We start from the raw sequence: 19,804 nt of genomic DNA, 5'->3' as shown, positions 1-19,804 counted from the left end.
CTGTGTGTGAATGGGGTGGGGTGGCTTCAGGAGCCAGCTGTGTGGCATGAAGGTGAGTGGTCAGTTCTCCAGGTGGCCAGTCCTGCGGGGCCCCTGGTGTGGATGGGGCTGAGGGGAGGGTGTGCAGAACAGCACGCCTGCTCCTGAACTGGGGCACCAGCCTGCACTGTCCAGGACTCCTGGTTGATGCTGCTGCTGCCTGAGTCAATCACCAGACAAGGCATGCAGATATCAAATACTGGAGCATCCTAATCCCCGCAGGAAGCTAGTGCTGGAGAAACTGTGCAGGGCTGAGCAGAGGAGCAAAACTGTGTTCTTCAGGAGCCTGGTGAGTGTGCTAAGCCAGAAACAAGACAAGAAAACCCTTCCTCCTTTGGTGTCCCTTTAGCATCCTCTATTGGTGAGGTTTCACATCTTGCTGGCAGGCAAATGAGAAATATTTTAAAGCCTACTTTATATTCACAGAGCAGGCAAGAAGGGTGAATTTGGAGCTGAGAGGCAATCCATTAACAGGCAGTAAGCGTGCCTGTATTTGCTCCTGAGAGAGGTCTTATATCTTCCAAGGCTGTTCGCTATGCAGACTCCCTCAGAAAGATGCTGGAACAAAGGGCAGTCAGTGTGTGACTCTCAGTTCAGCTCAGTTCAGTCACTCAGTCATGTCTGACTCTGCGACCCCATGGACAGCAGCACGCCAGGCCTCCCTGTCCATCACCAACTCCCAGAGTTTACTCAAACTCACATCCATTGAGCCAGTGATGCCATCCAACCATCTCATCCTCTGTTGTCCCCTTCTCCTCCTGCCTTCAATCTTTCCCAGCATCAGGGTTTTTTCCAATGAGTCAGTTCTTTGCATCAGGTGGCCAAAGTATTGGAGCTTCAGCTTCAGCACCAGTCTTTCCAATGAATATTCAGGACTGATTTCCTTTAGGATGGGCTGGTTGGATCTCCTTGCAGTCCAAGGGACTCTCAAGAGTCTTCTCCAACACCACAGCTTAAAAGCATCAATTCTTTGGTGCTCAACTTTATAGTCTAACTCTCACATCCACACACGACTACGGACCTTTGTTGGCAAAGTAATGACTCTCAAGATATGCACAAATGTGAGGTACATATTTGTCTCTCAATACTGGCTGGTTGAATCAAAAATTCAGAGAGAGTATCTTACATTTAGGTCTTTAATCCATTTTGAGTTTATCTTTGTGTATGGTGTTAGGAAGTATTCTAATTTATAATAGCTAGGACATGGAAGCAACCTAGATATCCATCAACAGATGAATGGATAAAGAAGCTGTGGTACATATGTACAATGGGATATTACTCAGCCATAAAAAGGAGTGCATCTGAGTCAGTTCTAATGAGATGGATGAATCTAGAGCCTATTATACAGAGTGAAGTAAGTGAGAAAGAGGAAAACAAATATCATATATTAATGCATACATATGGAATCTAGAAAGATGGTACTGATGAACCTATTTGCAGGGCAGCAATGGAGACACAGTCATAGAGAACTGACTTGTGGACCTGGTGGGGAAGGAGACGGTGGAACTAATGGAGAGATTAGCATGGAAACATACATATTACCATATGTAAAATAGATAGCCAGTGGGAATTTGCTGTATGACGCAGGGAGCTCAAACCTGGTGCTCTGCGACAACCTAGAGGGGTGGGATGGGGTGGGATGGGGTGGGATGGGGTGGGAGGTGGGAGGGAGGCTCAGGAGGGAGGGGACATATGTATACCTATGGCTGATGAATGTTGATGTGTAGCAGAAACCAACACAATATTGTAAACCAATTATCCTTCAATTAAGATTAAAAATTTTAAAAATTCATAGAGAATATCCCCTCACCTCTTTCATAAAGTTGAACTGTTGCTGGGAAGGGGCTGCCTTTTCAGAGTCACATTTTCAACCCCCTTTTGCATCCAGGTGGGCTTATATGACTTCCTTACATTGATGGAATGTTGGGCATTCTATGTATCACTCTAGACTTTATTAACAGATCTTTCTCTATACTCTATCCTTTCTTCTGTGGCTCAAAGCAGAGCATTTTGAGGTTCTACAGACTGACAGACACACATAGTGGAAAGCTCTGGATCCCTAAACACCATGTGGTAGGAGCTGGTATCAGCCAGGAACACCCACGTCGGACTGCTACCTGAGTAAGAAATAAACTTCTGCTGTGTTAAGCCAGAGGATCCCCAAATTCTCAGGTCACAGTGTCCTCAAGGTTTCTGTGCCCTTCAGCCTTGGCTTGTTGGGTCCCTGGCAGCTGTTGCCTGCCTGCCGGGTGACTGTACTCCCATGCTAGTTTGGCAAACCAGCAAACTTCTCCTCTACCAAGTGGGCTGCCACCAGACCTTCTCCAACACAATTTGAACCCAGTCTTAGGGATGGCTGTCCCCCTCTCTGTTATGCCCCATCAGCCCCATGGTTTATTTTGTGTGTTTACAGCCACTCTCCTATTACTAATTCTTTATATTAAACTTGCCTTGTTGCAATCACCCTGTGACCTCTATCTCTTGATTGAGCCCAAGGGGATCAATTGTGTAGAGAATTTCAGTGACTTGAGTACCACCCAGCTCTTCACTATTTTGTGAACTTTGATGAATCATTTAATCTTGGTGAGCCTCCATTTCCTGCTGATGTGCTCTGTCTTTGAGACTATAAGTGAGAACATGCCTCATCTCCTTACAAGGGACCTAACTGGCTGCAATGGCCCCAGTGTCTTCCTCTCCATCCCATCTTCACATTGCCACCAGTTTTGGCCTTCCTAAAACATGGCTGAAGCCATGTCACTGCGTTGTTCCCAAACCTTCTGGGATTTCCCATCTTCCACACTCTCTCTCCCCTCTTCTTCCTCCCCCTGATATCCCCCTCTCCCTTCCTCTCTTTTTGTCCTCTTTCTTTTTAAATTTTTGACGATATTCTAGCAAAACATTTGATGCACATCACCCACCTAGGGCCCCAATACATGAACACACATGTGAAATGCATACATTTGTGTATTTGATTTGTGTGATATATTAACTGTTAGTTGCTCAGTGATGTCCTACTCTTTGCGACCCCATGGACTATAGCCCACCAGGCTCCTCTGTCCATGGAATTCTCTAGGCAAGAATACTGGAGTGGGTAGTTATTCCCTTCTCCAGGGGATCTTCCTGACCCAAGGATCAAACCCAGGTCTCCTGCACTGAGGGTAGATTCTTTACCATATGAGCCACCAGGGAAGCCCAGTGGAATAAAGGAAACTAGCAATACTTACGCTCATCACAGTTGCGGCCAGTATACCCCGAGTAGCACTCACAGGTCCCGTCACCGTGTATTCCACCGTTGCATACTCCATGCACACAGCTGCACACTGTGGACAGAAAATGGGGACTTCTCATTACCTGATATAGACTTCCTCCAAAGATTCTGGAAGGGTACTGTTTTCAGACAGTGTAGACTGAGATTCTGCTTGTTGAAGTGGGGAAAACCATGGGTTAGCCTAGGTACCCAACTAACACTATAGGCTATATAATACTGTACTATAATAGGTTTATCATAATTTTCACACTAATAATAAATACAAAACAAAAATAAAGAAAGCTTTTAAAATCTTATGGTACAGTACCTTGAAAAGTACAATAGTATAGTACAGCAGCTGGCATACAAGGGCTGGCATTGAGTGAAGAGGCAAGAATTACTGACTGGAGGAGGGAGAGGGGGTGGGAAATAGTAGAGTTGAAGGATCATCAGCAATAGGAGATGGAGGGCAAGCTGCAATTTCATGGCACGGTTTCTGGTTTCTTGCTGGAACCAGATGCATGTTCACATCTTTGAAAGTTCACAACTTGTATGTAAGGGACTTACTATATTTGTCTATGTGCGTGTGACTGCTCAGTTGTGTCTGACTCTTTTTGCAAGCCCATGGACTGCAGCCTGCCTGGCTCCTCTGTCCATGGGATTTCCCAAGCAAGAATATTGGAGTGGGTTGCCATTTCCTGCCCCAGGGGATCTTCCCAACCTAGGGATTGAACCTGCATCTCCTGCAAGTCTCCTGCATTGACAGGCAGATTCTTTACTGCCGAGCCTCTATAACATGTAGAAAATGATGCCCACTTCATGGGATTTCTATAGAGTTTAACGAGAACATGTACATAAAGCACAGGTGGCATATCACATGCATTGGAGTTCTCTTCCCTGCTTTCAAGTTAGTTACTTCATCTTCAGATACCTCATCACAAGAACTAATAATGTCATATACACTCCTGTCACATTTAAAAGGGAAATGCTACCACTGACTCAACTGCTGTTGGCAGGAGGAATCTACAGAAAATCTACTCCCCAAATGATGAGGGCAATGCAAGTGTAAAGAAGAAATCCGAAAGGCTAGAGAATAACTAAGCCACACTGACTAGCTTGAAACAGATGACTTTTCAGCTCCGCGACAGATCCCTTCAGGAATGAGAAATGAGGGACTTTCCAGTTGTCCAGTAGTTAAGAATCTGCCTTCCAATGCAGGGGACATAGGTTCAATCCCTGGTCAGGGAACTAAGATCCCACATGCCGCTGGGTAACTAAGTCCACATGCTGCAACTACTGAGCCCCCTGTACAAGCAGAGAGAAGCCCGTGCACAGCAATGAAGGAGCTGCATGCTGCAACAAAGACCTGACAGAGCCAAATAAATATTAAAAAAAAAAAAAAGGAATGAGAAATGAAGGGCATTTGAAATAAATATTCATCTCTTTAACACTCAGCTTGTGTTTCATTTGTAGAAAGATTTACTGTCTGACTGAGTCTCCAGCATCCTCTGTCCAGCCCCCTGTGAAGTGTATTGTATGGGTTTCCTTTTGCCGCTGTAACAAATTTCCACAAAGTCAGTGGCTTAAAACAACACAAACTTGTTAGTTTATAGTTCTGTATGTTAGAAGTCTGAAGTGTGTCTCCTTGGGCTAATGCTTTCAAATTGTGGTGCCAGAGAAGACTCTTGAGAGTCCCTTGGACTGCAAGATCAAACCAGTTAATCTTAAAGAAAATCAATCGTGTATATTTACTGGAAGGACTGATGCTGAAGCTCCAATACTTTGGTTATCTGGTGCACAGAGGTAACTCATTGGAAAAGACCCTGATATTGGGAAAGATTGAAGGCAAAAGGAGACAGGGAAGGCAGAGGAGAGATGGTTAGATAGCATCTCTGACTCAATGGACATGAATTTGAGCAAACTCCAGGAGACAGTGGAGGACGGAAGAGCCTGGCATGCTATAGTCCACGGGGTTGCAAAGAGTTGGACATGACTTAGCAACTGAACAACAACAAAGGTCAGAAGTCTGACATATGTCTCCCTGGACTAAAATCAAGTTATTCATTGGGCTGTATTTCTTCTAGAGACTCTAGAGGACGATCTGCTCCCTTGCCTTTCCAGCCTCTAGAGGCTGCCAGCATTCCCGGGCTCCTGGCCCCTTCCTCCATCTTCAGAGTTAGTGACTTCAGGCCAAATCCTTCTCATATTGCCATCTCTACTGGTACTCTCTCTTCTGCCTTCCTCTTTCACTTACAGGGACCTTTGTGACCACATTGGGCCCACCTGGATAATCCAGGCAACTTCTCCCATTTTAAATCACCTATTTAGCAATCTTAACTTCCCTCTGCCTGTAGCCTAACATATTCTCAAGTTTCAGGAATTAGAACATGGATATCTCTGAGGGGACCACTATCCTGCCTACAACGCATGTTTTTAGTACACATAAGTCAATTTAACATTAGCTCAAGTGAAACATAATTAAGAAGACACCAGCTTAAATCCTAATCAGATGCCAGAAAAGCCAGGGTGAATTAAGTTTTAAGTATTCCAAATATCTAATAAACCTATCACATTCTTTGCAATCTTTGTTACATATCTCCCTCAATCCCCTGAGATTCAATCTCCACAGGAACCATCCTCTTGCACGTTCTTATCCTATTTGCCCAGACTATTGCAATAGCATTTTACCTGGACTTCTTGTCTGACTTCTCACCTCTGCATGTTATCCATTTCATTTGATCAGTAATGGCATCAATGTGATCTTCCCCCAAATATCTCAATGACTCCCAGTTGCTAACCTAATGAAATCTAAATTCCTGTTTGGAAAACAAGGCCTCTCCAAGCCAACTCCAACCTTTAACAATTTTCATGTTCATCTTTCACCATTTAGTTTTATACATCCTAGTATCTAAGTGCATGGGAAGACTCACTAGCTCACCTTCTTCAAAACAGGTATTGAACATCGATGCACAGGGCGCTGTGCTTAGGACTGAGGACCCGAAGTCCCTGCCCACAAAGAGCTCACAATTGGAAGGCAGGAGAAAGCAGCCCATCACAACATGGTGTGATCAATGCTATGACATAAGATAGGACATACAAGTCATATGACATAACAGTAGTCAAGAACGGGTGTGAAATTTGGACCATAAAGAAGGCTGAGTGTCAAAGAATTGATGCTTTTGAACTGTGGTGCTCAAGAAGACTCTTGAGAGTCCCTTGGACTGCAAGGAGATCCAACTAGTTAATCCTAAAGGAAATCAACACTGAATATTCATTGGAAGGACTGATGTTGAGGTTCCAGTACTTTGGCCACCTGTTGTGAAGAGCTGACTCATTGGAAAAGACCCAGATGCTGGGAAAGACCGAGGGCAGGAGGAGAAGGGGCAGACAGAGGATGAGATGGTTAGATAGCATCACTGACTCAATGGACATGAATTTGAGTAAATTCCTGGAGACGGTGGAGGACAGAGGAGCCTGGCGTGCTATAGTCCATGGGGTTCCAAAGAGTCAGACAAGACTCAGTGACTGAACACAACAAGCAATGAGTCAATGGCTCTGAGGACTGTCCATGAAGAAATGGGAGGGCTGTCCAGGGAGAGATGGGGGTGGAGCTGTCCTGGGAAAGACCATGCCCAGTGGAGGTGGCAGGACACGCACGCTGTACTTCACAACTCCATGCTTTGGCCTCCACTGTGTTCCCTTCTGCATGCAGTTGAAATCCTCATCCTTCCAGGCCAGCTAAAGCCCCTCTCCTCTGTGTTGCCATCTCAGAGGTGCTAGAGCAGAACCTGTGTCCCTCTGGGCTCCAGCAACACTTTTTTTGTACCTTGTTCACTATCACATTCTGCCGCAACTATTCATTTTGTTGTGCCAGCCAAATATCGCCAGAACACAGCAGTGGTTCAAATCAGCAGTGCTGGGGTGGGGTGGGGTGCGGCGGTCCTGGGGAAGTAGCAGTAGCCGCTCGTGTTAACCAAGAGAGATGGCGGTTGCTCACTGTCACTGTTTATTTCTCTATTCAGGCATGACAAGGCGGTGGCCTAGTTTTTGTCTTATTCCAGCACAGACAGAGGAATCATGGATGGTGACACTTTGTGATGCTACATATGCTCAGCAGAGCCACACCTCAGCCTGGCTGGGAACAACTAGGCTAGCAACTGGCTGACAGCTGTCGGGGCTCTGTTTCTCTTTCTCTTCTATTCCATTGGAATCCCACGGAAGGCTTTCCCTCTCCTTCTACTTCCCTACAACATCTTTTAGAGCATCTTATAACAATACCGACAACTGCACAGCTCAGTTTAAATAAAGACAGCATCCTGCTGGGTTAGAGTGAGGATAGCGAAGCAGGGGAGTTCAAATGCAGAGTGGAATCCTGCTTTTCTTTTTTTCTTTTTTGTAACATTTTGATGTTTTGCTCGATAATTTAAAAATATCATTGTCAGGGATTGAATTTCGCCCCTCCGAAGCCCTAACTCCAAGGACCTCAGAACGAGACCTTATTTGGAAGTAGAGTTATTACTGCAGATATAAGTCGCTAAGATGAGGTCCTGCTGGAGTGGAGCGGCTTCAGTCCAATATGGTTTATAAGAGGAGGCAAGGACACGGACTGCAAGAAGGTGATCGAGTGAAGATTGCAGTGCTGACCGCAGGGATGTGGCCACAAACCCAGCAATGCCTGGGGCTTCCAGAAGCTGGAAGAGGCAGGAAGGACCCTCTCCTAGAGGCTTCCAAAGAAGCCTGGCCCTGCTTACACGCAGATTGTGGACTCCTAGCTTCCAGAACTGAGACAATACATTCATGTCTTTAAATCACCCGGCGTGTGACAGTTTGTCACAGCCACCCTAGATAATCTTAAAAAACGATTTCTTTCAGTTACTGAGTTTTTGATGCCTCCTTAAATTTTGCACCTAAGACATGCTTCTCTTCACCATGCCCTATAACTGGCCCTGCTTAACCCTTTATCAAGCACTTACTCTCCTTCAGGCATTTTGTCACATGCTTTACAGGCATGATCTCATCTGATGCTCACAGCACCCGGGGAGATAAGATAATTAACCCCATGCTACATATAAAAAATGAGAGACAATTAGCTCCAGAACTTATTCAAATTATTGAAGAATCAAATGGATTTGCAATTATCATCTTCCCTTCAAAAATCAGTTTATCATTGTTTCCGTATTAGCAAAGCACTTTGATGTCAACCTCTGGCTGTAGCCTTTTGGACAGAGTTCCAGAGGGAAGTCAAATTGGTTATGGAGATAACTGGGTTGATGTGGGAGTGTACTATGGGCTTGGTAGCAAAGATGTAAATTAATCCAATTAAAAAAATATCTACCCAGTTCCAACCTAGTGGCGGGCACTGGATTAGGCACTGGGTATACAAATAAGTCATTCACAATATCTGGATTCAAGCTGCTCACAGTGTAGTGGGACGGCCAGACTCGAAAAGATACAGTGATGCCGCATGTCCTAAATGTTGTCATGTACCCGGTGGAGGGAGTGTGAGGGCAGAAGAGGGGGGTCGACTGTGACTCAGTCCCTGCTCTCAACCTCAATGCTAACTACAAGGGCTGTCCTCCTCGCTAAGCTTCCCTTCCAGGCACCCCATGTCCTGGCTTCTGGCACGATCTCTATACTAGATTAACCGACCTGGCATAGTAGCTTTCAGGAGCTTCTGACACTCATTCCTTCCAGTCACTGCCCAGAAAGTGTCCTTGGGAAGGAGATGTGAGTGGCAGAGGGATTCCCAAATGTCACTGAAAGAGCCCTAAGCATTTGTGAAACCAGGTACAGCAAATCTCTAGAGACATGTGAACCTTGGGGTGTAGGACTCTAAAGTGGCCAAAGCCATGACCATTGGGGTCAGAGGGACAGGGCACAAAGCCCCCTGTGCCATGCCCCTCAGCAGAGTAGGCTGCCCTCTTGTGTTCCTGTAGCATTCCACATGTGTGGTGCACACAGGCTTAGAAGCATCACCCACATTTCCAGATCTTGGGGGTGGGGAGCTAATCTTTCCCATCTTTGGATGCCATCGCCTGTCAGGGGTCTAATGCAAGGTGGATGTGTGCCAGGGGCTCAATGGTGCAGTGGTTGGGCACCCAGGTTCTGGAGTAAGACACCTGGGGTCAAACCCTGCCTCTATTCCTGAAGTAGCTGCAGGAACTTGAGCAACCTCTCTGCTTCTTCATTCATAACATAAGGAACCCAGCTTGCAGAGCTGTTCCAAAGAGATTCTGCGTGTCAAGCCTGTGCACTGCCTGGTGCCCAGCAGGCACTCAGCTACTGTTATTAATAAGACATGACTGTGGGACTGATCTGGGGTCATGTGAGAGAGAGGGGGCTTTGTCTTCTGCCCTAACCTGGAGTGAGGCACTGACCAGGCAAGGACCTTGGTGGTTGAGATGAACACCCTTGATAAATGCAGCCTGAAATTACCTCTAGGCACATCAAGAATCAGGTAGGAGAATGCTCCAGCAGCAGGTTAAAGTCAGTGTTAAAAATAAAACTGCAACTCATAGCTGTCCTACTTACAGGCAGAACTGCCACCACCAACGGCCAGCGCCTCAATGGGTGAAACAACACTGGCACCCAGTGGATGCCTGGCTAAAACGGTTTGCAGGTTCTCCCAGTTCTTGCCAACGGGAAATGGTCAGCATCACGGAGCCATCCTTCAGGCACAGGTGAATGAATGCTCTCCTTACTGTAGAACTGCTCTTGTCTTCGCTTAATATCAACACTTGCTTTCACCAAGCGCTCATGACATGCTGCTAATAGCTTTTCTACAAGTTATTCCCATGAGGCAGGTATTATTATCCCTGTTTTATAGATGAGGAGGGCATAGAGAGGTTAAATAGCTTGCCTCAAATCCCATAGCAACCGGGCTTGGTTTCAAACTCAGGCCAGCCTGACTTGAAGCCTGCTCTCTTGGCCATTATGGCCTAGAGCTACACTATCCAATATGGTAGCCACTAGCCACTTGAGGCTATTTAAGCTTAAATTGAGTAACATGAGCTAAGGGGCTTCCCAAGTGGGGCTAGACGTAAAGAACCTGCCTGCCAGTGCAGGAGATGTAAGAGATTCAGCTCTGGGTCAGGAAGATCCCTTGGAGGAGGACACAGCAACCCACTCAAGTATTCTTGCCTGGAGAATCCCATGGACAGAGGAGCCTGGTGGGTTACAGTCCGTGGGGTCACAAAGAGTTGGACACAACTGAAGCGACTTACCATGCACACCTGCCTTGCGGCTACCATGTTGGATAGTGAAGATCGGGACATTCCATCATCTCACAAATTTCACAAAGTTCTGTTGGAACTAAGAACTGGGAGTCTTATCTCCCGAGTCTCAGTTTAGGTTTCCAATTTTCTGGCTCAAAAATTTGGGTTTTCAACAAACCACCTTACTCCCTTTCACTTGCCCTTTCCCCGTGGCACAAAGAGGTGTAAAGAGAGGCCACTTTTTAAATTAAAAATTTCCATGTATGTCTATGCTCATTGGCAACCAACATCAGTTTCCTGGAGGTAACATGAGCTTATCTTCTTTCTAAATTTTCATCCACAAACAATTACTTGGCTTTCTTGCTAAGTAAGCAGTGTGGGATTCTATCTTTCTTCCCATTTCAGTATTTATTTAAAATATGTGATTTAAATTGTATTGTGGCAAGGAAGGGACAATTTGTTTATCATGTTCTTGGTAAACAATTGGATGATTATATTTTACTGTCTTTTAATGTATTAGTTTGGCCAAAAAGTTCATTCAGGTTTTTCCGTAAGATGTTACAGAAAAACCCAAATAACTTTTTTGGCCAATCCAATATAATGTTAAAGAAACACTCAGAATGCTAACATGTAGTTTAAGTTTGCTTTTGCTAACTCTTATGAAATATCTTTTATAAAGTGATGGATTCAGAAAAACATAAGATTGGCAGGGAACACTAGGAAATAGTTGGTATTAATAATAGTCATAATAATTGCTAACACTTGTTGTGCACTGATTATCTCATTAGATCCTCATGATAATTCTAAAGGAGGCAATGTTGTTTCTATTTTTACAGATGAAGATGCAGAAAGCATGCTCAGTAAACTTAAGGTTTCCACAATTTGCAGCAGCCCTGGGACTGAAACCCAGTCTGAGTCTAAATCTAATCACCTTGACACCATGTCTCCCAATACCCGTGCTTCTGGGTCAGGACAGAAGCAGATAAAGACAGCATTGGCCTTCAAGGATCCCATGGATTAGAGAGAGATAATATCTTCGCTATTACAAAGGAAACTTGCTATAGAGTGTACAAATTTACAGGGCTGGAATGTCTGTATTTTTCTTACCAAAAATATTTGAATCAATGCAGTACCTACGAAATATGATTTTCCATAAAAGCCAAACCAAAGTGGTGTTGGAGAAAGGTCACCTGACCTATCCTTTTTTGGGAGACTAAGGACCTGGCAGACACTGTCCCTACCATGCCCACATTCTCAGACCTCACCAAGTCCATGCGTTCAGCTCCCCTCCAGTAGTAGTAGCCTGTCGACGCTTCCTAGGATGGCTGTTCCACAGACTGCTTCACTGGGGGCTGGAAGTGCCAGGAAATGAATGACTCTGCCCTAATGACCACATGTATTAGCTTCCTATTGCTGTTGTAACAAATTGCCACAAAACTAGTGTCTTAAACCACACACATTTACTGTCTTACAGTTTGGGAGGTCAGAAACCCAAAGCAGTTGTACTAAGATCATTCAAGATGTTGGTGGTTCCATTTCTTTCTGGAGGAGAGCATTCTTTTCCTGCCTTTTTCAGCTTTGAGATGCTGCCCAAACTGCCTGGCTTGTGGCCCCCTCCATCTTCAAAGCCAGTAAGACGGAGTCTTTCTCCCATCTCACCACTTTTACATCTCATCACATCTGGAATCTTTCACACATCAGAAGGTTCACATCTGTATCTTCTGTCTCTGTCTCCCTCCTCCACATTTAAGGACCTTTGTGATGACATTGAGTCCACCAGGATAATCCTGGATAATCTCTTCATGGTAAAGTCAGATGATTAGCAACTGTAATTTCAGTTCAGTTCAGTCATTCAGTCGTGTCTGACTCTTTGCGACCCCATGGACTGCAGCATGCCAGGCTTCCCTGTCCATCACCAACTCCTGGAGCTTGCTTATACTCCTGTCCATTGAGTTGATGATACCACCCAACCATCTCATCCTCTATCATCTGCTACTTTAATTTCCCCTTGCCACGGAAGGCAACATATTCCCAAGTCCATGGTATTATAATGTGGACATTTTGGTGGCGAGGGAGTGGGGTTCCATCATTCTGCCTACTACCTCGAGGCTCCCTCTTCTCTCAGGTGAGGTAACTCCAAGGTGAGTGTTCCTTGTGGACTCCAGAGTTCCCCAGGGGATTAAGCTCTGGTCATCCATGCTGGTCTCTGGCTTGACAGCACACCCTTTATTTCCTCTATGTCACTTTCTTAGTGTTTCCCTGGGTCCCCTCTCAAATATGCTAGTTATATGAGAACGTTTGCAGAATGGGTCAGCTTCTGGGGAGAACTAACAGTGAGAGAGTGGACAAACCCATGTTGGGGACAAATCCATAATCTGCAAAATGGGACCAACAACCTCTGATGACCTCAGGTGTTTGTGAACTCCCGAAAGGAAGGGATAGGTTAGAATGTGTTGGGACCTGTGGTGGACATAGAGGCCCCTGGGGAGAAGGTCAGTGCGGAGACCACAGTCTAGAAAGACCTCAGGGAGTAGCTGGGCAGGAAAAGAACTGGTGGATGTTGGATCCTGGAGCCTAGGGTGAGGTAATGCTATGCCCCCGAGTTTGTCAGGAAGTATTCCTGGTGAGTGGCTGCCTGCAAGTGCCGAAAACCACAGACATACTGTCTGTCCTTTCAGACCGCCTTTTCAAAGATTTGTTGTCAACTCTTTGTCTTGTCTGCACAGCCTTGGTTTGGAGAATTGTTCTGCATTCCGCCCCCCAGGAACTTTATTTCCGGGGTGTTGAGGTGTATAAGCCATGTCTGACTTTGGACCTTCACAAATGCATTCGACGACACCAAAATGAGACATACCTGCTGAACAGCTGGGCCCAAATACATTGTCATCAGCGCAGATTTCACAGGCTGTTCCACCGAATCCTTCCTGCAGGACACCAGGAGGAAGGGTGTTAGACCCAAGCAATCTGTGTTACCTACAAAGACCACAGATTTCTGACTATCTGGTCAGCATTTTTTCTCAAATGGATCTTTCCTCAGTGCCTGTCCTGAAACTCTTTTTCTTCCTTGCTCTTTTTTGTGTTATAATTTGTACATTCATTCCTTGAATCAGTCTGGGGCTAAGAGTCTGGAGCTCTTCTGAAGAAAGCTGCTTCTAACGTATAAATCAATTGAGAACCAGCACTGACAGCCACATCCTAAATCCACCCAAGGGTGAAATGAATACGCCCTCAGTTTTGCATTTCTAAAGACAGTTGAGCTCAATTCTTTTCAGAAGGATTTCTTTGTATTCCTACAGTGTAAGGCTTGAAGCTTGCAAAAAGTCCCTTTCATGGGATAGTAAAGAAATTCCTCAATTGGCAGACCAGTCACTCGCCTATGGGTCTGAATACAGCTCCAAAGACCAGTCTGCTAATAGTGGTGACTTTGAGGGTAACAATGACACAATTTCTAGAGCCCTGCATTATTCTCATCTCAGTTTTTCAACAAGTATAATCGCTTCAGTATTATTATTAAATTCATTTTACAGATGGATTCACTTAAGGCTGAGCAGTTAACTGACTCGCTCAAAGGTCCACCAGCCTGTAACGTGTCATTTTATTGCCCACTGCATACACTTCCCCCCCTCCCCAACTAATATTGCTGTTTCTTAGAGTCTTCACCCAGTGAGTGTTTACAGAGGGACAACAGGTAAGGAGAAAGCAGAGTCAGGAAGGAGAACAGTGTTTTGAACTCACTTGGCATAAGCAGCTTCCATTTCCTTCCATGCCTTCAGCACAACGGCCCCGGCCACTGCAGGGGGACCTCGCTCCTCCCGGGCACTCTGGGGAATCAAAGGGCAGATATATTCATTTGAAACTGCATACAAGCATTCTGCAAAGATGCATGAAGCATCTGCTAGGTGCCAGGGATAAGAAATAACTGAAGACCCTGCAGGCATCATCTAGGATTACGTAGGGGAGAGGAGTGAACCACAATGTAGTCAGGGACTGTACTAGGACCCGTCAGACCTTCTCCTCTTTCTTGAGCATTTGCTGTACACTTTACAATCAACTAATTAACTCATCCCCATTACAACCCCCAGGGATTTTATGCTTCTTAGGCTGCTGGGAGGTGATGAGTTGGTGGGTCTTTGCACGGAGATGGTTATATGGTGTACGGGCAGGGCACCAGACAGCGTCCATAGTGCTTCAGCCAGGTTCTGCTGTGAACAAGCTTAGCAAGGAGTGAGTGTCTGGACATTTAAGCAGACCAAGACTCGCTTCAGAGGAAAGCACAGCCCTGGGCAGCTGGTGGAAGGCCAGCTGTCCTGCCCACATGGAGCTTATATTCTAGATTTCAATTAACACTGGAGACATAAGATCAAAAGGATATACTCTGTAACTTCAGGATGATCACAGTCTAATGCCTTCATTTAGAAATTATTTTTCATCAGAATATAGCAGAAATGAGAGAGGGGACATTGTCACAAATCTTAAGAGACATTAAAAGGATAATAAGCAGATACTAGGAACAACCTTGGGAGAAGGCAATGGCAGCCCACTCCAGTACTCTTGCCTGGAAAATCCCATGGATGGAGGAGCCTGGTAGGCTGCAGTCCATGGGGTCGTGAAGAGTCGGACACGACTGAGTGACTTCATTTTCACTTTTCACTTTCATGCATTGGAGAAGGAAATGGCAACCCACTCCAGTGTTCTTGCCTGGAGAATCCCAGCAACGGCGGAGCCTGGTGGGCTGCCGGCTATGGGGTCGCACAGAGTCGGACACGACAGAAGCGACTTAGCAGCAGCAGGAACCACCTTATGCCAATAAACTTGACAATGTAGGTGAGGTGAATAAATTCATTGTTCCAAACTACCAGAGATCTTCCCTGGTGGCTCAGGTGGTAAAGAATTTGCCCACAGTTTGGGGGACCTGAGTTCAATCCCTGGAGAAGGAAATGGCAACCCACTCCAGTATTCTTGCTTGGGAAGTCCTGTGGACAGAGGAGCCTGGCGGGCTACAGTCCATGGGTTTGCAAAGAGTTGGACACGACTGAGTGACTAACATACACACACACCAAAGATCACTCAAGAGAAAATAGATAACCTGAATATCCTTGTATCTATTTAAGAAATTGAATTTGAAGTTAAAATCCTCCCCACAAGGAAAACTCCATGCTGATAGATTCACCAGTGAATATTACCGCACACTTAAGGAAGAAATCATATCAGTTATGAAAAAAGCTCTTTTAAACAGTTGAAGAAGAGCGGACACTTCCCAGTTCATTCTATACAAAGGGCATTATTACTCTGATTCCCAAACCTGACAAATACATCACAAGAAAACTACAGACCAACATCCCTAATGAACATAGATGTAAATTCTTTAAAATCTAGAACAAATATTGAACATTAAAAAATTCTAAACAAAATTATGCCTACTGAATCCAATGGTATACAAAACATAATTCATCATGGTCAGTGCAGTAAGGTAAGAAAAAAAGACTCAAAATGGATACAGATTGGAAAAGAAGAAATGAAAATTTTCTTTATTCTCAGACAATATGATTTTCCACATAGAAAATTCAAAACAATCTCCAAAAATTCATTAGAACTAACATATGAATTTATAAGTTCTCAGGATACAAGGACACATAAACAAAAATCAATTACATTTCTATAAACTAACACGAAACTGCTGATAATTGAAATAAAAGTATATAGGTAAACTTAACACCAAAGTAAAAACTCAGGTGTGAATACAACAAGAATTGTGCAAAATCTGTAAGATGAAATCTATAAAACACTAACAAAAATAATTTTAAAATCCCAGATACACTGTGGTTATGGATAAAAAGAGTCAATATTTTAGGTTGTCCCTAAACTGATCTATAGATTCATTGTAATTTTAGTTAAATTCCTAGCAGGATTTTTTGGGTAGAAATTGATAAACTGATTCTAGACTTTATATGGAAAAGTAAAAGAACTTGAGTAACCAAGTTAATTTTGAAAATGTCCAAATTGGAAGATTTACAGTACTTAATTTCAAGACTTACTATAAAGCTACAGTAATCATGGTAGTGTGGTAAGGTGAAGGCAGAAACACATAGATTAATGAAGCAGAACAGAGTCCAGAAATAGATCCACATATTGATGATTAATTTGCTTTATACAAGGGCCCAAAGGCCAGAGCATAGCTTTTTCAAGAAATGATGCTGGAATTATCAGATATTTGTATAAAAAGAAATGAACTTTGATTCAGACCATGAGTCACATGCTAAAGTTAACTTGTAATGGATGATAGACCTAGAAGTAATGCCTAAAACTACAAAGCTTCTAGGAGGAAATACAGAAGAAAATCTTTGTGATATTAGATTAGGCAAAGATTTCTAGATGTGATACAAAAAGCAATTTTTATGAAAGAAAAATTGAAATATTTGACATCACCAAAATTAGGAATGCTTGCTCCTCAAAAGGTGCTGTTTGGAGAGTGAAAAGACAAGCCACAGGCTTTGAGAAAACATTTATAAATCATATACCAAATAAAAGACATATCTCAAATAGTTAAAGGACCCTCAAAATTCAGTAGTAAGAAAACAACCTGAATGATACATTAATAGCCAATAAGCACACAAACCACAGAAATTAAAACAAGCTGCAATAAAATGCCTTTGATCAGAATGGCTGAGATTAAGAAAAAAAATCTGATTATACCAAGTGCTATCAAGGATATCAAACAATTTGAACTTTCTCATGTTGTTGGTGGGAAAGAAAAAATGATGCAGACACTTTGGAAGAGTTTGGCAGTTCTTATAAAGTTAAAATACATTCAATATACAACCCAGGACTCCCACTTCTAAGTATTTACTCTCAAGTGAAATGAAAACTAATGTTCACATTAAAACCTACACATGAATGTTCATAGCAGCTTTATTCTTGGTTGCACCAAACTGGAAACTCAAATGTCTTTCAGCTGGTGAATAGATGAACTGGGTAGACAATGGTGGACTATGAAACATTAGAAAAGAATGAACTGCTGATCTTGCAACATGGATAAATCTCAAACGCATAGGCCAAGTGAGAGAAACCAGACTCACAAAGGTACATACTGTATGATTCCAATTATAGGACACAAAGGCACAGTGACGGGCACAGAAAACAGATCAGTATTTGCCAGGGATTGGGAGTTGAGGGAGAACTTGACCACAAAGAGTATTTTGGGGAATGACTCTTTGGGGAATGACTAGCTGTTCTCTATCTTGATTGTGGTCCTTGTTACTCAACTGTTTAGGTTCATGAAAATGTGTATAACTTTACACCAAAAAAGGAGAATTTTATTGCATGTAAATTATGACTTAAGCATAAATGAAAAATCCATTAGCAGATCATGTTCTTCAATGACAGATTTGGAAAAAGTAGTCAATGTCCCTATAAACAATTAAACTTTACTTCCAAGTAGACCCCAGGGGTGTCTTCTTCCATAGTTTATACTCAATGGAAAGGAAAACAAATTAAGACACTAGAGTCAGAAAGGGCTGTTTTTAAACACATGGTAAACAATTTCCTATCTCTAACCTCTAAATTTTTTCATTTGAATACTTCAGTGTAGTTGTAAAAATAGCCATGCTGAGGAGGTGTTTCTTCAGGTCCAAAAAACCATTTAGCAAACCACTGGGCCAGATGTTGGTCTTAGAAAGACCAATATGACTTGTTTTTCCTTTCTGCGCTGTCCTGTTTTATTATTATTGTTGTTGTTAGCAATTGAGACTCAGGTGGAATGCTAAGCACTGTACACGTATTGTGTCAGTGTATTTAATCTCCACAACTATGAACTATTACTCTTCACCCTATGGAGTGGTTATTTTCACCATTTTTTCTATGAGGATACTGAGGAATTCATAGATAGGTCACCAGGCTGCTGGGCTCAGAGGTAACAATTCACACGGGCCTGGTCTGACTTTAAAGCCTTGTGATTGTGCTTCTCTGAATGAATTCCTTATAATTATTTTAAATGGCTTAAATATTTTATAAGTCATTCATTTAATGAATTAGTTAAAACTTCACTAAGTGCCCTCAATTATCTTCAAAGCTGGTAATGTTTTCTCCATGTCCTCACCAGAAAGTGAAGATTTAGTGGGGATAGAAAAGGGCCTGCGTACAGGGAGGGGCTGATAAGGCAACCTCGGTGCTTCAGGCTGATTTCTCAAGAGGTGCCCTGATACCTCCTTCTCTGAAATGAGCAGCCTGATCCATGCAGGTTCCATTGAGTGTCTGCCTATGGCAGGGCTAAGGGTGGGGGCAACTGCTGGCTGGAACTGGCTGTCTCCGGGAGTCTTCCAGAGCCTAAGCATCACATATTCTGCAGGGGACGTGATGCTTTCTCTGCAGCATGTTCCTCATTCTGGCCAGCCATCTCAGCTGGTGGCTTGTGACCCAACAGGATAAAGGGCAAAGTGAATGCTTACTCTTATGGACTGGATATCTGTGCTCCCCAATTCATATGCTAATACTCTGACCTCCAGTGTGATGATACTAGGAGGGGAGGCCTTTGGGACATCATTAAGTTTAAATGAGATCATGAGGGTTGGGACCCCATGATGAGTCTAGAGCCCTTATAAGAGAAAGAGGGACCAGAGCTCTCTCTCTGCCATGTGAGGCCACAGAGAGAAGGCAGCCATCTGCAGCCCAGAAAGACAACCCTCTCTGGGAACCAAAAACTGCTGGCATGGTGAACTTGGACTTTCCAGCCCCTAGAACTATGAGAAACAAATGTCTGTTGTTATGGTCTGTTACAGCAACTTCAGCAGACCAACCCACTACTGTCCCCACATTTCTGAAGGGCAGGCCTTTGCTTTGACCTGAGGCATCAGGGTGACCCATGGGGTCCACAGAAAGGCAGACACTGGTGGGAAGAAAAATAATAAACCCAAAGGATCACAAGCCATAATAAAAATGAGATGCACAGAAATGTCCTAAGTGGGGAGGTAGTTATCAGCTCAACAATAGATGGAGAGAACTTGTTGAATACATATTATTGCTAAGCAGTTTGCATGTGTGGTCTCATTCTCACAACAACTGTATAGGAAGCTCTCATCCTTGTCTTCCTTTCTAGGTTACAGATAACAAAACTGAGGCTCAGAGAGGTAAGTAACTTGCCCAAGATCACAGGTCTCGTTAAGTGTTGGAGCTGCCATTGCAATCAGGCCTGACTCAAGATTCTGAGTCCTTAACACTAAGCCAGAGTATACATGATCAGTAGATTAGAATATAAAACTAAACCAAGACACACCTCCTGAACTAAAGAGGCCAGCCAATGATCTGAGAA

General features: G+C 43.8%; 1 protein-coding gene across 2 annotated transcripts in view; it reads right to left on the bottom strand.

The window, feature by feature from the left end:
- The window catches only part of STAB2 (stabilin 2), a 164,892-nt gene that overhangs the window by 126,845 nt on the left and 18,243 nt on the right, over positions 1–19,804 (bottom strand). For both annotated transcript variants that reach the window (XM_081595580.1, XM_081595578.1), the window contains 3 exons: positions 14,236–14,321; positions 13,355–13,424; positions 3,264–3,359 (listed from right to left, as the gene is read on the bottom strand). In XM_081595580.1, the coding sequence (XP_081451706.1) occupies positions 3,264–3,359; positions 13,355–13,424; positions 14,236–14,321 (252 nt within the window). The remainder of the gene's footprint in view (positions 1–3,263; positions 3,360–13,354; positions 13,425–14,235; positions 14,322–19,804) is intronic.

The sequence above is a fragment of the Giraffa tippelskirchi genome, chromosome 4 (assembly GCF_054371585.1).
Source record: "Giraffa tippelskirchi isolate mGirTip1 chromosome 4, T2T-mGirTip1v1.2.pri, whole genome shotgun sequence".
NCBI lineage: Eukaryota > Metazoa > Chordata > Mammalia > Artiodactyla > Giraffidae > Giraffa > Giraffa tippelskirchi.
Note: the sequence above shows the minus strand (reverse complement) of the source record. Positions and strands in the feature narration are given on the sequence as shown.